We start from the raw sequence: 25427 nt of genomic DNA on the forward strand, positions 1-25427 counted from the left end.
AAATATACTCCTATTGGTCCACCAACCCCATCCACCATATTGGTCCAACAACCCCATCCACTATTCATCCATTATGCGAAGATCAAGATAATGCGTTTCCTCCATTACAATGACAACACCCAGTGCCCTCCCCGAAATGACCCATCACATGACAAATTATTTAAAATTCGGACACTTCAAAATTTTTTCTCTGAGAAATTCCCCCAGTTATTTATCCTCGACCAAAATATCTCCGTGGATGAGTCATTGGTCCACTTCACAGGCAGGCTTGGCTTCAAGCAGTTTATCCCCAGTAATAGGGCTCGATATGGGGTTAAGCTCTACAAGCTATGTGACCGAGAAACGGGGTACATCTACGCCTTCCGGGTGTACGAAGGAATGTCCAGAGTACATCGGAGCCAGCGGAAAGGTTGTTTGGGAGCTTGTATATCCACTCCTTGGAAAGGGTTACCATCTTTATGTGGATAATTGGATAATTACTATACAAGCTTGCCCCTCTTCCACAAGCTTTACTGCAAGGACACTCCAGCGTGTGGTACAGTGTGAGCCAATAGGAAGTGCTTCCTGCAAAGGCTCATTACTGAAAGACTACGACAAGGGGAGACGGCGTCTTTGCGGAATGAAGAGATATTGGCTCTCAGGTGGAGGGACAGACGAAACGTCCACATGCTCACGATACCTACGTGGAAATCCCCGAAGAAATGGCCCAATCCAGAAACCGAAATGTGTTCATGATTATAATTTGTTCAGGGGGGAGTCGACTTCAACGATCAGATGATCGAACCCTAACTTCCCACAAGAAAAAGACGCTTTTGGTATAAAAGTCTCCATATATCTTTTCAGTTTGGCCATTTACAATAGTAGGCTTCAAAGAGATTTTTGGTGGGAGAAGCCTCTACCCCTGTCCCCATTCTTTCCTGGACTGCTATCTGGACCATGTTCCTGCTTACTACCAGGACCAATATTCTGGCACTGCTGGCAATGTCTCTACTTGCACTGACCCTGGACTGTATATGGACAGTATCCCTGCCTGTACTGACTATGGACAATATTCCTGCCTGCTGCCTGGATAATTCCATTCACTGTCGCTGACCACGTCCCTGCCTGGATTAGGGCTCTCCTCCTGTGGACAACTGCACTACTAAAACCACAGGTAATCTTTTTGTTTACCCTTTGCTCAGCAGAATGTATTTTAGGGTGTAATTCTTGGTTCATGCAATGTGTTAGAAATATGAAGGGCCTTCAAAAATGTGATAGCTTGTAAGGAAATTAGATGTGTAATTTATGCTCCTAGAACGCCTGAATGTGCTACTTCAATGTTGGGCCTCTGTATGTGGCCAGGCTGTGTAAAAGTCTCACACATGTGGTATCGCCATACTCAGGAGTAGCAGAATATATTTTGGGGTGTCATTTTTGCTATGTACATGCTATGTGTTGGAAATATCTTAGAAATGGACAACTTTGTGTAAAAAAAAAAAAAAAAAAAAAAAAATGCATTTTCATTTTTTTCCCACATTTTCCAAAAACTTCTGGAAAAAAATGAACCATTTAACCACTTCAGCCCCGGACCATTATGTTGCCTAAGGACCAGAGGACTTTTTCCAATTTGGCACTGCGTTGCTTTAACTGCTAATTGCGCAGTCATGCAATGCTGTACCCAAACGAAATTTGCGTCCTTTTCTTCCCACAAATAGGGCTTTCTTTTGATGGTATTTGATCACCTCTGCCGTTTTTATTTTTTGCGCTATAAACGGAAAAAAAACGAAAATTTTGAAAAAAAAATATGATATTTTCTACTGTTTGTTATAAAAAAAATCCAATAAACTCAATTTTAGTCATACATTTAGGCCAAAATCTATTCGGCCACATGTGTTTGGTAAAAAAAATGTCAATAAGCGTATATTTATTGGTTTGCGCAAAAGTTATAGCGTCTACAAACTAGGGTACATTTTCTGGAATTTACACAGCTTTTAGTTTATGACTGCCTATGTCATTTCTTGAGGTGCTAAAATGGCAGGGCAGTACAACCCCCCCCCCCCCCCCCCCAAACGACCCCATTTTGGAAAGTAGACACCCCAAGGAAATTGCTGAGAGGCATGTTGAACCCATTGAATATTTATTTTTTTTGTCCCAAGTGCTTGAATGACAAAAAAAAAAAAAAATTTACAAAAAGTTGTCACTAAATGATATATTGCTCACACAGGCCATGGGCCTATGTGGAATTGCACCCCAAAATACATTCAGCTGCTTCTCCTGAGTACGGGGATACCACATGTGTGGGACTTTTTGGGAGCCTAGCCGCGTACGGGGCCCCGAAAACCAATCACTGCCTTCAGGATTTCTAAGGGCATACATTTTTGATTTCACTCCTCACTACCTATCAGAGTTTTGAAGGTCATAAAATGCCCAGATGGCACAACCCCCCCCCCCCCCCCCCAAATGACCCAATTTTGGAAAGTAGACACCCCAAGCTATTTGCTGAGAGGCATGTTGAGTCCATGGAATATTTTATTTTTTGACACAAGTTGCGGGAAAGTGACAATTTTTTTTTTTTTTTGCACAAAGTTGTCACTAAATGATATATTTCTCACACAGGCCATGGGCATATGTGGAATTGCACCCCAAAATACATTTAGCTGCTTCTCCTGAGTATGGGGATACCACATGTGTAGGACTTTTAAGGAGCCTAGCCGCATACGGGGCCCCGAAAACCAAGCACCGCCTTCAGGATTTCTAAGGGCGTAAAGTTGTGATTTCACTCCTCACTACCTATCACAGTTTTGAAGGCCATAAAATGCCCAGATGGCACAAAACCCCCCAAAATGACCCCAGTAGACACCCCAAGCTATTTGCTGAGAGGCATGGTGAGTATTTTGCAGCTCTCATTTGTTTTTGAAAATGAAGAAAGACAAGAAAAATGTATTTTTTTTTTTTCTTTTTTCAAAAGTTTGTGACAAAAAGTGAGGTCTGCAAAATACTCACTATACCTCTCAGCAAATAGCTTGGGGTGTCTATTTTCCAAAATGGGGTCATTTGGGAGGGGGTTGTGCCATCTGGGCATTCTATGGCCTCCGAAACTGTGATAGGCAGTGAAGAGTGAAATCAAAAATTTACGCCCTTAGAAAGTCTGAAGGCGGTGCTTGGATTTCGGGGTCCCGTATGCGGCTAGGCTCCCAAAAAGTCTCACACATGTGGTATCCCTGTACTCAGGAGAAGCAACAGAATTTATTATGGGGTGTAATTTCACATATTCCCATGGCATGTTTGAGCAATATATCATTTAGTGACAACTTCGTGCATTAAAAAAAAAAAATAAAAAATTGTCTATATTGTGTCACAATATAAATTATTCCATGGACTCAACATGCCTCTCAGCAAATAGCTTGGGGTGTCTACTTTCCAAAATGGGGTCATTTGGGGGGGTTTTGAACTGTCCTGGCATTTTATGCACAACATTTAGAAGCTTATGTCACACATCACCCACTCTTCTAACCACTTGAAGACAAAGCCCTTTCTGACACTTTTTGTTTACATGAAAAAATTATTTTTTTTTGCAAGAAAATTACTTTGAACCCCCAAACATTATATATTTTTTTTAAAGCAAATGCCCTACAGATTAAAATGGTGGGTGTTTCATTTTTTTTCACACAGTAATTGCGCAGCGATTTTTCAAATGCATTTTTTGGGGAAAAAACACACTTTAAATTTTAATGCACTAAAACACACTATATTGCCCAAATGTTTGATGAAATAAAAAAGATGATCTTAGGCTGAGTACATGGATACCAAACATGACATGCTTTAAAATTGCGCACAAACGTGCAGTGGCGACAAACTAAATACATTTTTAAAAGTCTTTACAGGTTACCACTTTAGATTTACAGAGGAGGTCTACTGCTAAAATTACTGCCCTCGATCTGACCTTCGAGGTGATACCTCACATGCATGGTGCAATTGCTGTTTACATTTGACGCCAGACCGACGCTTGCGTTCGCCTTTGCGCGAGAGCAGGGGGGGACAGGGGTGCTTTTTTTTTTTTTGATTATTTTTTTTATTTTTTTAGCTTATTTTTAAACTGTTCCTTTCATTTTTGTGTTTTTTAATCATTTTTATTGTTATCTCAGGGAATGTAAATATCCCCTATGATAGCAATAGGTAGGGACAGGTACTCTTTTTTTTTTAAATTGGGGTCTATTAGACCCTAGATCTCTCCTCTGCCCTCAAAGCATCTGACCACACCAAGATCGGTGTGATAAAATGCTTTCCCAATTTCCCAATGGCGCTGTATACATCCGGCGAAATCTAAGTCATGAAATGCTCGTAGCTTCCGGTTTCTTAGGCCATAGAGATGTTTGGAGCCATTCTGGTCTCTGATCAGCTCTATGGTCAGCTGGCCGAAGCCAGCTGCATTTTCAGGTTCCCTGTTGGGACAGGAGAGCCAGAGAAAAACATGGAAGACGGTGTGGGGGGGCATTCCCTCCCACTGCTTGTAAAAGCAGTCTAGAGGCTAATTAGATCTTTGTTCTCCTTTTGATTTGTAGCGGGACTTGGGGACTAGGAGGTTTTGGTTAGTTGATCGGAGACTGCGATTAGGTGTGTAGTGTTTTATTTTCTCACATAGGTAGCGAGGTGCGTTTCCTTATATGCATTTGAGGGTGAGGCAGAGGGTCTTGAATGTGATCCGATCATTTACGGTTAGCCAATGTAGGGTCCTTAGGGATGTGGAGATGGATTCCCAGGGTTTTTTTCTCGTTACCAGTCTTGCTGCCATGTTTTGGACGACTTGTAGGCGTGCAATCTGGTATTTAGGTAGTCCTATGTAGAGGGAGTTTGCGTAGTCGAGTCGGGAGTTGATGACTGTTCCAACTACTACTGCTTTCTCCTCTTCTGGAATGAAGGGGATGAGTCTACGTAGCAGACAGAGATGGTGAGATCCGCTGACTACTGATCCTATTTGTGCATCCGACATCTCTGAATCGAAGATGACTCCGAGACTTTTGGCTTTGGTGCTCATGGTCATCCAGTCATCTATCAATGTGAGAGACATTTTTCTAGTCCCTGATATTGATTTTTGTGTCTGTTGATGCGAAAGTAGAGTTGAGTGTCATCGGCGTATGAGTGGAAGCATAGGTTTGATTTGCTGATTTTGAGGAGTGGACAGATGTAGATGTTGAAGAGCACGGGTGATAATGGTGATCCTTGAGGAACTCCATAAGAGATTGCGCGAGTTTCAGAGGAGAAGGCTCCTAGTTTCACTGTCTGAGCGATTTCCTAAGAAGAATGCGAACCATGGTAGATCTGCATCTGTGACTCCTGCTACTTCTGTGAGGCGGATGAGTAGAGTGTTGTAGTCGACTGTGTCGAATGCTGCACTGAGTTCCAGCAGTACCAGGAGACATGGTTCTCCAACATCAGATGCTTCTAGGGCGTCGTCCCATATTTTGAGTAGTGCCGTGTTTGTGCCATGGCCAGGGCGGAAGCCTGATTGAAGTGGGACCAAGAGTTTGTGTGTGTCCAGATGGAGTTGTAGCTGTTGTACTACTACTTTTTCCATAATTGTGGAGATGGTATTCAGGCTTGATACCGGTCTGCGGTGGTTAGGGTCTTTGGGGTCAAGGTTGGGTTTCTTTAGGAGGGGTTTAACTATGCCTTGCTTGAGGGCGATCAGAACAGTCCCTTCTTTGAATGACTGATTTATGAGATGTGTTATCGTAGGAGCCAAGATGTCGGAACATTCTTTCAGGAGTTTTGTGGGAATTATGTCATTTGGTGATGTGCTGTCTCGGAGGCTTCTGATGATGTTTTTGGTGGTGTCAGTGGTGATCGGGATCAGCGAAAAATTCAGTGCTTGTGTGGTGTTCGTATCCATTTGCTCTTTTTGCTTCAGTTGAATGAGGATGGTTGTTTTTTCTGTTGAATTATTTTGTTAATGTTGTCGATAAAAAAATTTGATAACTCATCGCAGAATTCTTGAGTTTCGTTTGCTGGGGGCTCTAGGCAGGAGGGGTTCATAGTCTGAGCGACTAGTTTGAAAAGTTCACGAGGGCGATTTAAGGCCTTTGAGATGGTGTTTGAGAAATGTTCTTTTTTTGCTTTAAAAATTGCTTTGTGATATTTCTCAGTGAGTGCTTTGTGTGGTTTTCCTTTGTAGAATTTCTTCTCCATGCTCTTTCAGCTCTTCTGTGTTCCTGCTTCAGTAGAGTGTCGTTAAACCATCAAGAATTTTTTCTGCGGATGAGTGCTCTACGTTTCGGGGCGACTGAGTCTGCTGTTTGTAGTAATGTTCCGAGTGTAGTTTCTTCTGAGATCTTGTCCAATATGATGTTGTCAAGTGTTTCGGTTTTTGGAGGGTGGTGTTGGTGGAGATTTTAAATTTGATAGCGTGGTGGTCCATCCAATTTAACGGTACGTTGTCGAGTATGTTGATGTCCATATTTTGTTTGAAGATGAGGTCCAGAATGTGCACAGAACCATGCATGGGAGCATTTACCAGTTGCTGAAGACCTAGTTCTTCTAGTTAGGTTAATGCAGGCGGTGGCTATGGGGTCTTCGGTGTAGTTTGCCCAGATGTTCAAATCCCCGAGTACCAACAAGAATTTGGCTTTCAAGGTGTGCATTGAAATAAATTCGGTGAATGGTATCAGGAGATTTGTCTTTGGTCCTGGTGGTCTGTAACATAACAGTATGTGAGTGGTGTCTTGGGGTGTTTGAAGAAGCAGAGTAAGTGTCTCCACACTGGGTTCTGTAGCGCTGGGTTCTGTAGCATTGGTTTGATAAGCGCAAGGTGAGATTTGAAGATCAATGCTAGGCCCCCTCCTTTTTTCCTATTCTATGTTCAGTTCGGATACTGTAGTTCTCCGGCACCAATTCCGTTAGGATGGTGTTGCAGTCGAGTGTTAGCCAGCTTTCCGTGATGAAGAGGAAGTCTATGTTGTTTTCGGTGATGAAGTCGTCGACTTCCTGTCTATGCTTGAGTGCAGATCTCGTGTTAATCAGGGTGCATACTAAGTGTTGTCGTTGAATTGGTGTCTTCCTGTGTTTGGTGGTTGATTGTAGATTGATCCTTAGTAATTGTTCTTTTCGTAGTATTTTTTGAGTGGAGGTTGGTAATCTTGAGGCAGTATTTCTAGCCTGTGGAGGGTGCTTGCTGAGTATTTGAAGTTGCACATGTCGATGGGATGATACGATGATGTTACTGATGTGGCGACGGTGAGGTTGCTGAGAGGACGGTGGTCTTGACAGATGCAGTTGGTGATGGGGTGGTGATGCTGATGGTCTGGTGATGGCGCGAGTGGACAGGTGGTTTTGAGGGGGGGAAACCCTGCTGTCCTGGCCTATCTCCCGTTGATTCAGAGGAAGGTAAAAAACTCCAAGCTGAGCTGGCCAATTGCTGCAGCAGAGGAAAAAAATCCTTTCCTGACCCCCCCCGAGAGGCGATTGGCAAACCCTGGATCAACTGCAAGGTGGTGGTTCACGAGTAAACCCTGTCCGGGGAAGGTCCAGAGAGGAGAGAGTGGGGGGAGGGGGGAGAGAGAGCGAGGGGTGGAGGGGGGGGGAGCGAGGGGTGGGGGGGACTGTCAGGCACAGATGGTGAGGGCGCTAGGGGAACCTAGGCCACTACTTACCAGTACTCCTGCCAGTGGATCAAGATGGTCGCCGAAGTGGGCTGGAGCTGTGGTTTATCCTGGCGTTTGGTGTCACTTGGTGCCAATGTGGTGAGGTCCAGTAACGGGGGGGGGGGGGGCTTGTTCCGGGGTGGGAAAGGGCCCGCTGAACAGCTAGTGGGGGAGAGCTGTGGAGGTTGACCTGCGCGAGGCTGGAGCTAGGCAGCAGCCGCGGTCTGTCCCCCGTATCTAGCCAGCTAGAGGAGAGGCGACCGGACGGCGGCTGTGGATGGTGCCCTAGAGAGCTGGGGGCTGGGTGGTAGCAAGATGGGACTGGGATCCTGTAACAATTGTGCTAAGGTTGTGAGAATGGCCGGTGGAGTGCTGCTGCCGCGCTAGGGTGGACCAAGATGGCCGACGGGCTAGGCCCGAGCCACGGGCTGTTTGGATGATTCAGTGCCGTTCGGTCCGATGAAGGTAGGGATTGAGTTCGTGTAGAGGTAGTGTCCGGGCCTGCCGCGTGGAGGATGGAGAAGATGCTGCGCGGTTGGTCGTCAATGGCCGGAGCCGCGGACTGTCCTATGCGGTTGGCGTACTTGGGGCGGGGTGTCCGGATGACGTCTGCGGACGGCTCGTATGGAGAGCTGGGGGCTGAGCAGAGGTGTGTGGGGTCCGGAGTGGTCCCATTTTACATTACATTATATGCTGCTGGGGAGTCCGGGGATGAATCCAAGGATGGCTGGGTGGCCGGAGCTACTGATGCACACATCTGTTCAGGATCAATAACAGGTGCAGGTACGTGACTAGTGGCTCTATTGGAAGATTTCCCCTTTATTACTTTTCTGAAGACAACCCAAAATTTGGGTTTTTCTCTTACTTACTTTCAATAATAGTGGTAAACAGGACAAATTGAGGGGATGAATCTCCTTAACTGGGGCACACCCTTAGCTATAAAAGTTGACAAGGTCCTTATCCCTCTCCACTCTTTTTTTTTGTTTTCGAAAAAAAAAAGTATTGCCCTTAGTTATATTTTAACCACTTCAATACCAGGCACTTTACCCCCTTCTTGCCCAAGCCAATTTTCAGCTTTCAGCTCTGTCGCTTTTTAAATAATTTTTATCTGCAAAAAGAGCTTTCTTTTGTGCTATTTGATCACCTCTGGGGTTTTTATTTTTTGCTAAATAAAAAAAGACCAACATTTTGGAAAAAAATGTTTTCTTTGTTTCTGTGCAACACTGATAGGTGGCAATGATGGGACACTGATGGGCATCACTGATAAGCAGGCACTGGCAGGCATTAGTGATTGAATCATTTGTGGGCACTGATTGGCATCATTTGTGGGCACAGATTGGCATCCCTGGGGGCCATGGGTGGCATACCTGGGGGTCCTGGGTGGGCATCTCTGATAATCAGCGCAGACCCCCCGTCAGGAGAGCAGCCATTCGGCTCTCCTCGCGTCTGTCAGACGCAAATGAGGAAAAGCCAATACACAGCTCTTCCTGTTTACACTGTGATCAGCTGTGATTGGACACAGCTGATCACGTGGTAAAGGAGCCTCCGTCAGACTTTTACCGAGATCAGTGCTGTGGTGTGCCAGGCTGATGCGCGTGCGCCGGCTGTTATCCTGAGAGACGTCATATGACATCAAGTCAGAAAATTACAAAATGACGGCCGGGCGGGAGAAATGGTAATATTTTTTGTAAAGCAATACAAACATAAGTAGCGCATCAATATAAACACAAAGTTATGGAAACATACTGTATATCCATTAAGGTACACTCCAGGCACAGAGAACCATAAATCTTCAGATTCTCGTCTAATGTTCTCAAATTGGTCACATTAGTCTGCTGATCCATTCCAAAATCATAGCAAAACACCTAAAAATGAAAACAATATTCAATTTCAATAATATCAAACACTGCTGGTAAACATTAACTAGTACTTCATTGTAAAATTCTGTTACCCGTGCATAAATGTCTGTTACAACACCAGTGGTAAAAACAATATTAAGCCCATATGCAATGACCCCCCTTTGAGTCTCTCCCACCTAAAATGGTTGTAAACTCTAATTCCCCGTACACACGGTCGGACTTTGTTCAGACATTCCGACAACAAAATCCTAGGATTTTTTCCGACGGATGTTGGCTCAAACTTGTCTTGGATACACACGGTCACACAAAGTTGTCAGAAAATCCGATCGTTCTGAAAGCGGTGACGTAAAACACGTACGTCGGGACTATAAACGAGGCAGTGGCCAATAGCTTTCATCTCTTTATTTATTCTGAGCATGCGTGGCACTTTGTCCGTCGGATTTGTGTACACACGATCGGAATTTCTGACAACTGATTTTGTTGTCGGAAAATTTTACATCCTGCTCTCAAACTTTGTGTGTCGGAAAATCCGATGGAAAATGTCCGATGGAGCCTACACACGGTCGGAATTTCCGACAACATGCTCCGATCGGACATTTTCCATCGGAAAATCCGACCGTGTGTTCGGGGCATTACACACCACTTTTACCTACAGGTAAACCTATAATAAGACTTACCTGTAGGTACTGGAAGTATCTTCTAAACCTGTACAGTTTAGAAGGTATTTACCATATACGTGAAAGTAAAAAACTCAAGCGTGGAAATGACCTACCCAATGAGTATTAAATAGAAATAAGAGATATTAGTGATTAAAATTTCAAAATAAGTATAGCTGCTATCAAAAGTGTTCAGACACCCCAATATTGAATAAAGAAAGATATAGTATTGATGCGCTCTACTAAAACAACAATCGGTGCACAGCTCCCCTCAAATAAATATATTGAGTTGGTTCATAACCAACAACCCCTAATCGTGCATAGAATTTGCATTAAAAAAAATCACATAAAAATAGCATGTGAAAAAAACACATTAGTGGTAAGTGCATAAATATGCGTACATGGATTCAATGAATGATACCATCAAAAGCATACATGCATAGATTAGCTTTAAAACGCATGTGATAAAAATTCAAGTGATAGAAAAAAATCAAGTGATAAAAAATGCACTAAACCAAAAACCAATATGTGTAAAATTATACGTGTACAAGTGTTGGCGCTCATGAGCTAATATTCCAATGAACAATTCATATTAAGATGAGTAGGAAGAATACTACCAATAATATAAATAAAGTAGAAATATATTCTTCTAACACAAATACTGATGTTTAACTCAATAGTTTATTGATGCAGGGGTTAAATGTGTGATGATAATCATTTCGTTCATCGGTGCGTTCAGAATTACAATTCCCAAGTATATATGTAATGACTTGCGCTTTGTTTCAATTTGTAGAGAGCTCGGCAACCAGATGAATCATGCAAAGTAAACAAAAAGTATCATTGTGCAATGAACAGACAAAAAGCAGAGGATGGTAGTCACAGTAATGCACTCACATAGACCCAGTGTTAATATGCATAAAGGATGCAATCAGCCGCTTACGAGCGAGACTAGAAAATCCGCTGCTGCCGTACTCGTATCTAGTAACAGCAGTGCTCGTCACTGGCTCCTCCCACTCGTTACTTCACAGACCACGTGACTTTCTCCTTGACATACATATATACTTGGGAAATGTAATTCTGAAGGCACCGATGAATGAAGTGATTATCATCACACATTTAACCCCTGCATCAATGAACTATTGGGTTAAACATCAGTATTTGTGTTAGAATATATTTCTACTTTATTTATATTATTGGTAGTATTCTTCCTACTCATCTTAATATGAATTGTTCATTGGAACAATTTTGGTTTAGTGCATTTTTTATCACTTGATTTTTTTTTATCACTTGAATTTTTATCACATGTGATTTCATGCTAATCTATGCATGTATTCTTTTGATGGTATCATTCATTGAATCCATGTACGCATATTTATGCACATACCACTAATGTGTTTTTTTCATATGCTATTTTTATGTGATTTTTTTATACAAATTTTATGCACGATTAGGGGTTGTTGGTTAAGAACCAACTCAATATATTTATTTGAGGGGAGCTGTGCACGATTGTTATTTTAGTAGAGCGCATCAATACTATATCTTTCGTTATTTACCATATACGCTTGCGCCAACGTCATCGGTGCATGCTTACTGAAGAAAGGGCAGGATCGTGCCATTTATAAAGTGCCCGTGCTATAACCATCAGCTCTCAGGCTCATTCGTGGGAGTGAAGTCAGGCGACCCCGGTCAGTAACAGAGCCGGAGTCCACAGCGCCGGATAGAAGAGGGGCGAAGATGGATTCTTCCTGCAGCGGGGACAGTGCGGGCTTCCTTTGTAGGCAAGTGCCACATAATGGGCTAGTATGCGATGCATACTAGCCCACTATGCTTTTACTTTGCAGAGTTTGCAGGAAACGAAAGAGGAAGTAAAACACATCAGGGTTTACTTCCTCTTCAACACTCATTTCTCCATCATGATTACGCACTTAAAGGAGTTGTAAAGGCAGTGTTTTTTTTTACCTTAAAAAAAAAAAAACAAAAAAACAAAGAAAACCTGTGTGTAGCAGCCTCCCTAGCACCCCCCCCTATTTACTTACCTGAGCCCATCTCTCTCCAGCAATGTCCACGGGTGTTTAAGCCATCCGGGATACTCCTCCTGGTGGCTATAACACAGCAGCAGTGTCATTGGCTCCCGAGGCTGTCAAAGTGATACTTCAATTTTTAGCAAGCATTGCAGCAAACAAAGGAACAGAGGGTAGTAGTTTGGCCTATGCTTTGCACTGTACTCCAAGAAATGTAATTCACAGGAAAGTCATGCTGTGAAGTTGGCAACAAGGCAAATAGAACAGTGCCAACAGGCCTAACAAAAGAAACAAGGGTAAAGACCCAAGTCAGTGTGCCGCTGAAAGAACCGTTTACTGTACGTTTACTGTACAAAGTAAGGTCCGTTGGCATGGACCATAGGGTGAGTACATGGATTGAAAACTGGCTACAGGGGCGAGTTCAGAGGGTAGTGATAAATGGGGAGTACTCGGAATGGTCCGGGGTGGAAAGTGGGGTCACCCAAGGTTCTATCCTGGGACCAATCCTATTTAATTTACTCATAAACGACCTGGAGGATGGGATAAACAGCTCAATCTCTGTATTTGCAGACAATACTAAGCTAAGCAGGGCAATAAACTTCTCCACAGGATGTGGAAACCTTGCAAGAAGATCTGCACAAATTAATAGGGTGGGCAACTACATGGCAAATGAGATTTAATGTGGAAAAATGTAAAATATTGCATTTGGGTGTCAAAAATATGAATTCAGTCTACTCACTAGGGGAGAACCTCTGGGGGAATCTAGCATGGAAAAGGACCTGGGGGTTATAGTAGATGACAGGCTCAGCAATGGCATGCAATGCCAAGCTGCTGCAAGCAAGGCAAAGAAAATATTGGCATGCATTAAAAGGGGGATTAACTCCAGAGATAAAACAATAATTCTCCCTCTACAAGACTCTGGTCTGGCCGTACCTGGAATATGCTGTCCAGTTCTGGGCACCAGTCCTCAGGAAGGATGTGATGCAACTGGACAGAGTCCAGAGAAGGGCAACAAAACTATTAAAGGGAATTGGAGGACCTTAGTTATGAGGAAAGGTTATGAGCACTGAACTTGTTCTCTCTGGAGAGGAGACGCTTGAGAGGGGTAATGATTTCAATGTACGAATGCCATACTGGTGACCCCAAAATAGGGATAAAACTTTTCCTGCAAAAGGGAATTTAATAAGCCAAGGGGCCAATTACTAAAAATTAGAAGAAAGGAGGTTTAACCTTAAACTGCGTAGAGGGTTTTTTAATGTAAGAGCGATTAGAAAAGAGAATTCTCTTCCACGGGCAGTGGTTTCAGCGGAGAGCATTGATAATTTCAAAAAACTATTAGATAAGCACCTGAACGACCACAATATACAGGGATATACAATGTAATACTGACATAAAATCACACACATAGGTTGGACTTGATGGCCTTGTGTCTTTTTTTCAACCTCGCCTACTATGTAACCAAAGGCTGCAGATGCCTGGATATCCACCTGTTAAAACCTGGAGAAAGTATGAACAGAAGACCGGGGGGTGGGGTGGGGGGGGGGGAGCAGTAGCTTGGTATAGGAAAGCCCAGAAAACTCCAACCAATATGGGGATACCCTATCCCTGAGAGCATAGGCTCTTTTGCCGGGTTGCCTTATACATCTAAGAAAGGTGGACTTAGTTTTGACAAGTACCTGCTCCCACCTCCGCACAGGTGTACGCAGTAATCTGAGCAGAAGTTCTGACAGGAAGTATTTTCTCAAATTTTTGGGGGGAGACCAAAACTCGTCAGGGCTGAAGAGCCTGTGTTCACATCAATATAAATAGCATAATTATTGTGAAATTGCTTTTCAGATTACAAGTGGGAATTACAGTGTCAGATAAACCCAGGTCTTGAAAGAAAGGGGTAACAGCTATGCCCTTAAGGTCAGTGACTAGAAGCAACATGGGGGAGGGGGTCATGAGACAGCAGGTCTATACTAGTTCAGGGCAATGAAAGTTACCAATTTGCTTTTTTTTCCTCTAATTTGTGAAGCACGGGAGGAAGGCATGCATGTCCAGGTATTATCAGAGCACGTCTGATACCAGTGCTAGAGGACACATGGTTCTTGCCACAAATGAGTAAGATGTTGTTGAACATGGAGTTCAGGATGTCCACTTCAGGAGCCCCACATTTCTGACATGAAAACAAAGTTGGGTTGGGAATCCATCAAGTTAGGGAGTTCTCTGCTTACCTGTAGAGAAGCATAGTAAGGTGGAGACAGTGTTTTTGATCTGGGTCAACATCATATTGTGTTGGAAGAGGACTTGAGTGGAACGGTGTGAAAGAAATCACTTCAAATGAAGCTATCAAAAGGCCCAGGACCCTCATGGAAATGCTCACAAAGGGTCCAAGCATAGAATCTTATAAAAGCAAGACTACAATGTGGCCTAAATATTCTACAGGGGAAGGATGGAAAGCAGACTTTTAAAGGTTGATTGCCAAGCTGGAAGCCTGCAACATCTGTATAATTGTTTGCAAAGAGGTTTGACAGAGATGAATCTTTCAGAATGTCGAATAGGTACAGTACACCATAACCTTAATGCTTCAAATTCCTAAAGGAGTGGGTTGGGGTAAAACTAAGAATTCTCTAAGGGCAAAGGATAGGTCGAATGGCAGTGCAACAAATTGAAAAGGTTGGTCTGCTACTGTGAAGCACAGAAAGCGATGATGAGGTGGCTAAATGGAAATGTGCCGGTAAGAATCTTGAATGTCTACTCATGTAAGACACTAGCTTGAAACCACTCATTGATCCCATAGGCCTGGAACAACTATGAGGCTTCAAAACTGAAACTGTCATCACCCCACTCCTAAGAGTAAGAGCACCCCTTTATGAAGGAGGAGGTTTTGTGGCAGATTTGGTGAACTTTGTGTCCCAAGTCTTGCACTAATAGGAAGGGCTAAACTTTGGATTTGAATATAGAGGTAGAAGCCTGGAGGAGGGGGTTTTGGAGCCATTGTGGAAAAAGTGCCTTCCCTTCTGTGACGACCTTAATGACATGGCAAGTGCATCATCAAAAAGATGTCCTCCATCAAAATGCATATGAGTGAGGCATCTTTTAAAAAAGATAGCTTCAGCTTTCCAGACATTCAGCTATATAATTCAGAGCATATGGACAGAAATAAGAGTCATTTTAGAAATGTGTCTCATGACGTGTTCTAGGGCATCAACACAAAAAAAGGAAGTGGAAGGAAATGTTTGTAAGTGTTTAGCCAGAACTTGGTCAAAGAAAACAGGATCCTACTGATTCTCCATTTCCCCAGTCAAATTAGCTGCAGTCTGAAAACCAGAGATTGCAGCAATAGCCCTTTACAGAGCTGGGTGGGCAGGAACAAAGAAAAAGCCTTTAAGAGGGTCTCAAATTTTCTGTCTACAGAATACGTAAGTGAAGGAAAATGTTCTACAGGCACATTAAGGTGTTAATTTGAAACAGACAGGGACTAACAATGGAACAGTCCACTTTTTAGTGAATTATTCTTGATACAGCTCTGCAAAAGCGAAAATCTTTTCAGGAATATATAAATCATCCTAAATTTCCCATACTATTTGCTCACAATTGAGGAATATCTATTTAGACATGTCTCGTAATACCCAAAGGTGCATGATGTGATGGAGGAAATGTAAATGTAATGTAATTATGCAAAGGCTTATGTGCACAGCAACAAGGGTACAATGGCAAGCAATTTGCATGAAGCCATGGTATAAGCTGTATTGGAGCCTGGGATAAGCAATCTTTCACAGCTTCTAGGTCCTCTTCAATCTTCTCTGTTTCAACCTCTTCTAGAGAAGGTATATTCACTTCCAACTCAGGTACAGAAGGCTGGTTTAACCACCTGACCCCCAGGCATTTTTCTGACACTTTTGTTTACATGTAAAAATTAGTTAGAACCCACAAACATATTTTATTAAAGCTGAGGACCTAGAAAATAAAATAGTGGATTTTGCATTTTTTTATGCCACATGGTATTTGTGCACTCACATGATATTTGTGCAGCAGTTTTTCAAATGTAATTTTTTTGGAAAAGATACACTTTTGAATTTTTAATACAAAAAAAAAAAAAAAAAAATTACACAATCCAAATGTTTGGTAAAATATAAAAGATGTTACGCCGTGTAAAAAAAAATACCAAACATGTCACCCTTTAAAATTGTGCACGCCTGTGCAACGGCGACAGACGTAAATGTTACTATCAATTGGTGAAGTTTTAAAAGCTTTGTGGTTACCACTTTAGATTTACACAGAAGGTCTGGTGCTAGAGTTACTGCCCATGATCTGACGTTCACGGTGATCTCTCACATGCATGTGAGACTTACACGTGTGTTCGCCTTTGCATGGAAGCACAGAGGAACGGAAACATCATATTTTTTACACTGTCACTTTATTTTTATGGATCACTTTTATTGCTGTCACAAGGAATGCAAACATCCTTAGTGACAGGCACTCTAATACTAAGAGTTCTAAGACCCCAAATCCTTCCTCTGCACTTAAAAGCATTTGATCACACCAAAATCAGTGACAAATTTTGATCCACGAATGGCCAGCTTTAAATAGATGTACAGCAAGTATAGGAAACATTAATTATAATACTTTATAATACTTTATGTACGGGCTACAGTTATAGGACATACATGTCTCAACTTTTTCTTTTCCTGGTCCCTATACGGGTCCAGGCTTTGGCTGTCAAAGTGACCATAACCCCAGAAGGGTCTTGAGGGTCTGGGAAAAATAGAAATGGACTACGGCCCAGACCTATATAGCACCCTGGGGCTAACTACACACATTGAGTCATATGTCAGGATGAGCACCCAAGCAGGATTAAGTGCCTGAAGCAACATTACAGGCCTTACTCCACAGTGTGGGGTTAGGGATACGGATCCAAAATATTCAGTAAAAAATTGATTCACCACAAACTCGCTCCTAGTGAACTCAAAATAGCAGCGCTAAAGGTGATCCCTAATCAAATAATGAGGTGTAGTGAAGAGTGATAAGCTGATGTATCAACCTGTGCAATGATTACATCACGTCCTCATCCTTCATCATTAATGTGCATACAATGACATACTCAAAAAAATCACAAACGAATGGTGCATATAAACCAATTAAGTGAATAACGTATCTGTGCACATACAAATATAATGTGAAAATTATAACTGAGAGCCAATGTGAATTAACTCGCAAAAAAATTATTATATCTATAAAGTGTGTCCACAAACAATCCAAAAGTAAAATAGTCCAAAACAAAATCCGTGACGTGTTTGTAGTGCAAATCTTCTACTTAAATGAATCTTCCACCGCACCTCTGTGACTGTGAATCCACTCCCCTTAGGTGAATGCACTCACCAGCTCCTTTTGCCCACACTCTCGTGTCAGGGCCAACAAGCTTTTATCCCACACTCACAAGGGATAAGATTGGTCTTCAGTGGTAAACCTGTACACCTTTACTTCTCCAAAGTGTAATGCCCAAGAGCTCTCTCCTATCCGGGCAGACGCACACCTCGCCTCCATGTGCTTCCCATGGACAATACTACAGCACAGCTGGCTTTAGACCATGTGACCGGTCACATGGTCTAAAGCCAGCTGTGCTGTAGTATTGTCCATGGGAAGCACATGGAGGCGAGGTGTGCGTCTGCCCGGATAGGAGAGAGCTCTTGGGCATTACACTTTGGAGAAGTAAAGGTGTACAGGTTTACCACTGAAGACCAATCTTATCCCTTGTGAGTGTGGGATAAAAGCTTGTTGGCCCTGACACGAGAGTGTGGGCAAAAGGAGCTGGTGAGTGCATTCACCTAAGGGGAGTGGATTCACAGTCACAGAGGTGCGGTGGAAGATTCATTTAAGTAGAAGATTTGCACTACAAACACGTCACGGATTTTGTTTTGGACTATTTTACTTTTGGATTGTTTGTGGACACACTTTATAGATATAATAATTTTTTTGCGAGTTAATTCACATTGGCTCTCAGTTATAATTTTCACATTATATTTGTATGTGCACAGATACGTTATTCACTTAATTGGTTTATATGCACCATTCGTTTGTGATTTTTTTGAGTATGTCATTGTATGCACATTAATGATGAAGGATGAGGACGTGATGTAATCATTGCACAGGTTGATACATCAGCTTATCACTCTTCACTACACCTCATTATTTGATTAGGGATCACCTTTAGCGCTGCTATTTTGAGTTCACTAGGAGCGAGTTTGTGGTGAATCAATTTTTTACTGTATACTTATCATTTAAGCAGCAGCTCAGATTTAGGTTTTTGCCATCAGCGCAGCGTTTTTGGGTGTATGAGTGGGCGGATTTTTATACATCTGATTTTTTTATAGGATCCAAAATATTACTGTGCTTGCACCGAACCAGTCACACTGCTTCTAATATTATAGTAGGAGGTTAAGAGTTGATTACAGTGGTGTAGTGGATAGCACTTTCCCCTAGCAGTAAGAAGGGACGCTGGTTCGAATCCCAACCACGACACCACCTGCCTGGAGTTTGCATATTCTCCCTGTGCCTGCGTGGGTTTCCTCCGGGTACTCCGGTTTCCTCCCACACTCCAAAGACATGCTGATAGGTTAATTGGATCCTGTCTAAATTGTCCCTAGTATGTATGAATGTGAGTTAGGGACCTTAGATTGTAAGCTCCTTGAGGGTAGGGACTGATGCGAATGTACAATGTATATGTAAAGCGCTGCGTAAATTGACGGCGCTATATAAGTACCTGAAATAAATAAAATAAATTGAAGAATCCAAAATAGGGAAACTGGTTAAGCACAGAAAAACATATCCATTAATGACAAGAGGTCCATCACCTAAGGACACTCGCAAAAAAAAAAGAGGAATTTTGGCTGGTCTGGAAATTCCATATCTTGACGTACAGTACAGGACAGAGTATTCAAAGTCCCTGTGTTAATAGGTCATATCTGCAGTTGATTGGACACTGGCAAAGCTTTTGAGGACACAGCCACTTGGTGACTCCACCTATAATGTTACCCCACTCCGTAAGTCCTCAGTTTTTTTTTAGCAAGCAATGCAAAGTAAACAAGGAATAGAAGAGGGTGGCCTGTGTTCTGTACTGGACTCCAAGATAAGTCAAAAGTACTCTTCTCTTAAACTAAAGGACACAGGCAGAATATTCATAGACCTTGGGATGTCTTCAAGAATGAATGAGAAGGGTGGGCAGGCAACAAGGTTAAGGCAACTGTATCAACAGGCCCAACAACAAAGATACAAGGAAAAACAGATCCAACTTGATAGAGCCACTGCAAGAACCTTGCGGCTGATGCATTCAGAGAAGACTGGGCGTCAACTTAGTAAAACTGAATAGGTATGAGCAGCTGAGCAGACAGCAACCTTACAAAGCTGGATCACAGAGGCTTGGTGGCTGAATGCCCAGGGAAAAATCCACCGACCTGGAGGAGTTGTCTACTTTACAGTGTAAGCTCTAGCCTGATGGGTTCAAAGCATGTCAACAGGCCCAACAACAAGATACAAGGATAAACAGATCCAACTTGATAGAGCCACTGCAAGAGCCTTGCGGCTGAAGCTGCATTCACAGAAGACTGGGCGTCAACTTAGTAAAGCTCTAGCCTGATGGGTTTCAAGCGTTTTTCCAAGGCAGAGAGAATCAAGTTGATGTCTCAAAGCAGCACAGAATGCAAGGCATTATATAATCTCTGCGAATGAAGTACCTGTATTCACACCAGGCGTGGATTTCAAGGTACCATAATAGATTTTTCTGGAAATGGCTTTTCTTGGTTTTAGAAAGGTAGGATTAACAGATTTGAGACGCCACTGTCTCTTAAAACATGGGCTTCAGACATACTGTTAAAGCTAGTGACTGAGAAGCAGGATGCAAGAGGGTCTAGAGACAGCAGGTCTGGCCTGTTGGAAAGAGGCCAGGGGTTCTGTTTCCAGTAGTCGGAGTATGCCTGTGTACCAGATTCTTCTGGGCCAGCTTGGTGCAATGAGAATCATCAGCTTCTTTTCTTTCTATGTTGTGACGCAGACAAAAAAGAATTTGAACTAGAGGGAAAGCATAGATTAGCCTGCACTGAGACCAGGGGCATCTGATGCCAGTGCTAGAAGGTCCTTGATCCTAGTCACAAACAGGGGTAGCTTGTTGAATCCTGGAGGCGACGATATCCATATTCAGGGTCCCCTATCTCTGACACATCAGGTTGAAGATGTCTAGGTGAAAGGCTCATACACCTTAATCCAATCAGAGGTTGCTGAAGTAATCCATGTTCCATTTGTTCACTCCTGGAATGTGCACCGGAAAGATTACTGGTGATTTTGTTTCCATGAGATGATCTGGTTTGTTCCCTTCAAAGTTAAAAGCTCTTGATGCCCCCTTGGTGGTTGATGTAGGCCACAGCCATGGTATTGTCTGATTGTACACCAACTGGGTGTCCTTGCGGGTGGGGGTTCAGTGTTGCAGAGACATCCATATTATTCTGAGCTCAAGGATGTTGGAGATTGACTTCTACTGATGACTATGTTCTCTGGACTGTGAGGGACTGAAACACACTTCATTAGCCTGAAAGACTGACATCTGTTGCTATTACTTTAATAAGCTGGGCTGGAATCCATGAAGTTAGGGAATTTTTCTTTCTAATCAGGAGCATGGATATGCCGAGGGATGGCACATGCTTTTTTCAGGTTAACAAAATGTGCTGGAGAGGTTTCGAATTAAAATTTGGAGAATGGCACAGCCTTGAACGCAGCAAACATAAGCCTTGAAATATCACAGAGAATCTCATTGTAGGATGTCCCTTTGAACTCAGTTCCTGAACGGAAAAACATTGCTTAGGATGTATCCAGGACAGGACTAAAGAATTCTAGACAAAGAAGGTTGGAGAACCTATTATTTGAAGTTGATCACCTAACCAAAATCTCAATTGTTTGGTGGATATTTCCAGATAGCTGGAAGAGAGATGTCCTTCTTCTATATAACCTGTGATTTGGATGCCCTGAGCTCTTTGGGGCAAGAAAAGCTGCCAGGACCCTTGTGAATACTCTGGTAGCACAGGCTAGGCAAAAAGGCAGTGCAACAAACTGGAAATGACTGTCTTCCACTACAAAGCATAGAAAACGCTGATGAGGTGAGAAAAAGTGAATATGCAGGTAGGCATCTTAAATGCCTACAGATATTCCCCTTGTCTCACACAAACAATAATGAACCTTGCTATGTGAATGTTGGAAGAGGAATGCAAGTCCAGAATAGGAAGAATATCCCCACTGGGCTTTGCTACTGTGAGCAGGCTTAAAGCAGTATTAAGCCTAAAAGAAAACATTATATCGCAGCTTACAAAATGTGATGAATGTATTCGTTTTCTTCTTTTTTTTTTTTAGACTTTCTTTACTTTCATTTTTATCTGGTGATCTGGCCAATAAGTCTTTTATTTTTCAAAAGAACAAACTTCTCTTCCAGATGTATCCATTTACAGGAATGAGACAAATCATTTATTACTGGCCGAGGTGCTTACAATGATCAGCTTTTATGTAAAATCTTTAGCCCAAAAAGAAAAAAAAAAAAACTGCTGTACTAAAGTATGAGCTAGAGTTTGGCCTCAATTTGTTCTAGTATTCACACTACCTTCCATCCCAGACTGGCAATGTAGCTGTCTGTTCTGCCCCTTGTGTTTATTCATTCAAACTGGGGGCACTCAAATGCAGGAGCTGTGTTACATGCCAGATGAAAACAGAGTGAAAAAAGCCCAAAAAAAGAAAACAAATGCAGCCAACGCATCTAATGATTAGTGAGCTGCAATATACACTCATACATTTACCAGCCACTTCATTAGGTACACCTTGCTAGTACCGGGTTGGACCCCCTTTATTCTTGTGACAGATTCAACAAGGTGATGGAAAGTGAGATTTTGACATGATAGCATTATGCAAATCTCCCGTTCCACCACATCCCAAAGGTACTCTATTGGATTGAGATTTGGCGACTGTGGTGGCCATTGGAGTAGAGTGAACTCATTGTCATGTTCAAGAAACCAGTTTGAGATGATTTGCGCTTTGTGACACGGTGCATTATCCAGCTGGAAGTAGCCATCAGAAGATGGGTACACTGTAGGTATAAAGCGGTGGACATGGTCAGCAACAATATTCAGGTAGGCCGTGGCGTTTAAACAATGCTCAATTGGTGGTAAGGGGCCCAAAGTGTGCCAAAAAAATTTCCCCCACATTATTACACCACCACCAGCCTGAACCGTTGATACAAGCTTTCATGTTTAGGCCAAATTCTGACCCTACCATTTGAATGTCTCCAGCTGAAAAATTGAGACTCATCAGACCAGGCAACAGTTTTCCACAATCTTCTATTGTCCAATTTTGGTGAGCCTGTGCAAATTGTATCCAGTTTCTTGTTCTTAGCTGACAGGAGTGACACCCGGTGTGGTCTTCTGCTGCTGTAGTTCATCTGCTTCACAGTTCCATTGTGCATTCTGAGATGGTATTCTGCATACCTTGGTTGTAACGAGTGGTTATTTGAGTTACTGTTGCCTTTCTATTATCTCAAAACAGTCTGCTTTTTCACCTCTGACCTCAACAAAGCATTTTTGTTCACAAAACTACCACTTACTGGATATGTTCATATTTTAGGACCACTCTCTTTACACTAGAGATGGTTGTGCATGAATATCCCAGTGGATCAGCAGTTTTTGAAACACTCAGTCCAGCCTGTCTGGCACCAACAACCATGCCACGTTCGCTTAAATCCCCTTTCATTCCAATTCTGATGCTTGTTTGAACTTCAGCAAGTCGTCTTCACCACGCCTAGATGCCTAAATGCATTGAGTTGCTGCCATGTTATTGGCTTATTAGCAATTTGTGTTACCAAGCAATTGAACAGGTGTACCCAATAAAGTGTCTGATGAGTGTATATATTTTTGGTTTGGAGCTTAATACTGCGTTAAATGCATCATATACATGCCACCTTCTGGACTTCTCTTTAATTTACATTTTTATTAAGCGCCGAGAGTACCGCTATTGTTATACTTCAGAAGAACCCAATGATCTCAGTCCCAGTAGGTGTACAGTCACATGCGGCCCCTGGATAGAGTTCAGCAATGATTTTTTTCAAGTGGTGAAAACATTTTTCGTCAAAAATTGCCTATTCTATTGGTTCATGAATAGGGAATTTCATTTTTTTTTTAGATTGAGCAGGTCTCTTGGTACCGACAGAGCCGTGATTTTACAAAGGAGAATTAATTGCAGCAATGCCGAGGTTTTTGCACACAGCAGAAGTTGGCATATCCAAATTGGCAAGAGTATTGCATGAAGCCATAGCTTCAGGTGTACAGGATCCTAGGGGTGAGAAATTTTCCGCAGCCGCCTCCAATATTGGCTCTGGGTCCTGTTCATTACGATTTATGTCCACCTCTTCTAGGCTGAGCCTATTGGGATCTGACTCAGCTAGCGAGAGAAGCTACAGAACGATCCAGCTGCAGAAAAATCTGCCTTGGTCAGGAAGGCTGCTTGTTGAGTGTCTGAAATAGAACTAGAATAAGATGCAGAGACAGGTGTTAGAATCAAATCCTGCTCTGGGGCAAGAGAAGCATTGCCATTCTGAGTATTGTGGGGGCCTTCGGCAGAGCGAATATTCGCTTGAGTTTTTGCTCTGATTCTCTTTCACCTGGTTTCCGCCATAACTATGGGTGACAGTGATCCTCTTTAGGGTAAGCGTGGGTGCAGAAAATAGTTACATGGGTAGTCAGGTTGAAAAAAAAAAAAAAAGACAAGACCATTTAGTTCAGCAAACAGAGCAGGGGAAAAAAATGTATTTTCTTTTATAGAAAACTTACATAAACAATCCTATTCCCACAGTTGATCCAGAAGAAGGCAATTAAACAAAGCATGATCCACCAATACACTCCAGCAAAATGTAAAGGGCACACTCCAGTGGTTTGTAATGACCTGAAAGCGACTTACTCAGCATCAAGTTCACTATATGGACCATTTATATATCTATACATGGGGTGTCGTTAACCACTTAAGGACCCCCCCCCCCCCCCCCCCTGTCGTTGTACGTCGGCACTATGAAGAGGAATATCTTCAGCCTGCCTGACATGTTTCATCATAACAGATGTCTTCAGAGACATCTGTTATGATGAAACATGTCAGGCAGGCTGACATCCATACGCTGATTGCTGCAGCCGTTTGTTCCCATCATTGATGCATGCTGTTTTAAGCTTCAACTAAACTGCCTGTGGATTGCCGCACAGTGGCATACACTGTGACTGCGTGTCACCCCCGCAGGGGATAAAGAAGCTGCCTAAAACGTCACCGTGACCCAGAAACTGCCTGTGGATTGCCGCACAGTGGCATACACTGTGACTGCGTGTCACCCCTGCAGGGGTTAAAGAAGCTGGTGAGTGTCTGCATGATCACAAGACACGAGCACCTGGTCACCAAGATTAATATAGGCAGTGGATGCATGTATGAATACACCTGCCTAGGTCTACAGAAATATCAAGATTTTCACTTATGCTGCACCGAGCACCAGTCACCATTTAATTTATTCAGCATTTCTCATGTTTGATAAAGACTTTTTATATCAATTATTATATGTGGTTGAAAAGAAATTTTTGCTAGCATAGTCACTTTGGATGTTATGTATCAGTTACTCCTTTTGGTTTGACCCCCCACCTCACTTTCTCCCCCCCCCCTCCCCCCCAACAACTCACAGTGGGTCATTTTGCTTATATGCGATTCTGTTTATATGCGTTTTTGTTTATATGCGATTTTGTTTATTCACATGGTAATTTGGTTATATATGATTCACAAGGTATCTTTAATACCTAGGACAGCGCCACATCCACATATTAATCTTTCACTTACCTTTTGTTTTTTTCCATTCTGGTGGAAATTACATCTGTGGAGGCAGCAGTCCAGTCCTTTATGCAATTTTTCCATTTAATCTTCTGTTCCGTTGCGTGGATACACCATTCATATTTCGTGAGCGGCATTCTGTGTTATGTGGAGGAGGGGGTGGATGTCTCAATTTTCATAGATTACACCCAGTAAGGCTGAATGGGCTCAAAGCTTACAGCCTACCCGTGTCACCTGACTGATCCCACCATGTCCCTACACGTGTCACCTGACCGCTCCCACCAAGTCCCTACCCGTGTCACCTGATTGCTCCCACCAAGTCCCTACACGTGTCACCTGATTGCTCCCACCAAGTCCCTACTCGTGTCACCTGACTGCTCACACCAAGCCCATATTTTCTTGTACAAATAT

The 25427-nt window shown here is 42.7% G+C and overlaps 1 protein-coding gene across 1 annotated transcript in view; it reads right to left on the bottom strand.

Annotated features, from left to right (window-relative positions):
• The window catches only part of RNF17 (ring finger protein 17), a 532263-nt gene that overhangs the window by 214176 nt on the left and 292660 nt on the right, over positions 1 to 25427 (bottom strand). Inside the window, exon 12 of the mRNA XM_073612476.1 lies at positions 9363 to 9481. Within this exon, the coding sequence (XP_073468577.1) occupies positions 9363 to 9481 (119 nt within the window). The remainder of the gene's footprint in view (positions 1 to 9362; positions 9482 to 25427) is intronic.

This window comes from Aquarana catesbeiana, linkage group LG02 (assembly GCF_042186555.1).
Source record: "Aquarana catesbeiana isolate 2022-GZ linkage group LG02, ASM4218655v1, whole genome shotgun sequence".
Lineage (NCBI taxonomy): Eukaryota > Metazoa > Chordata > Amphibia > Anura > Ranidae > Aquarana > Aquarana catesbeiana.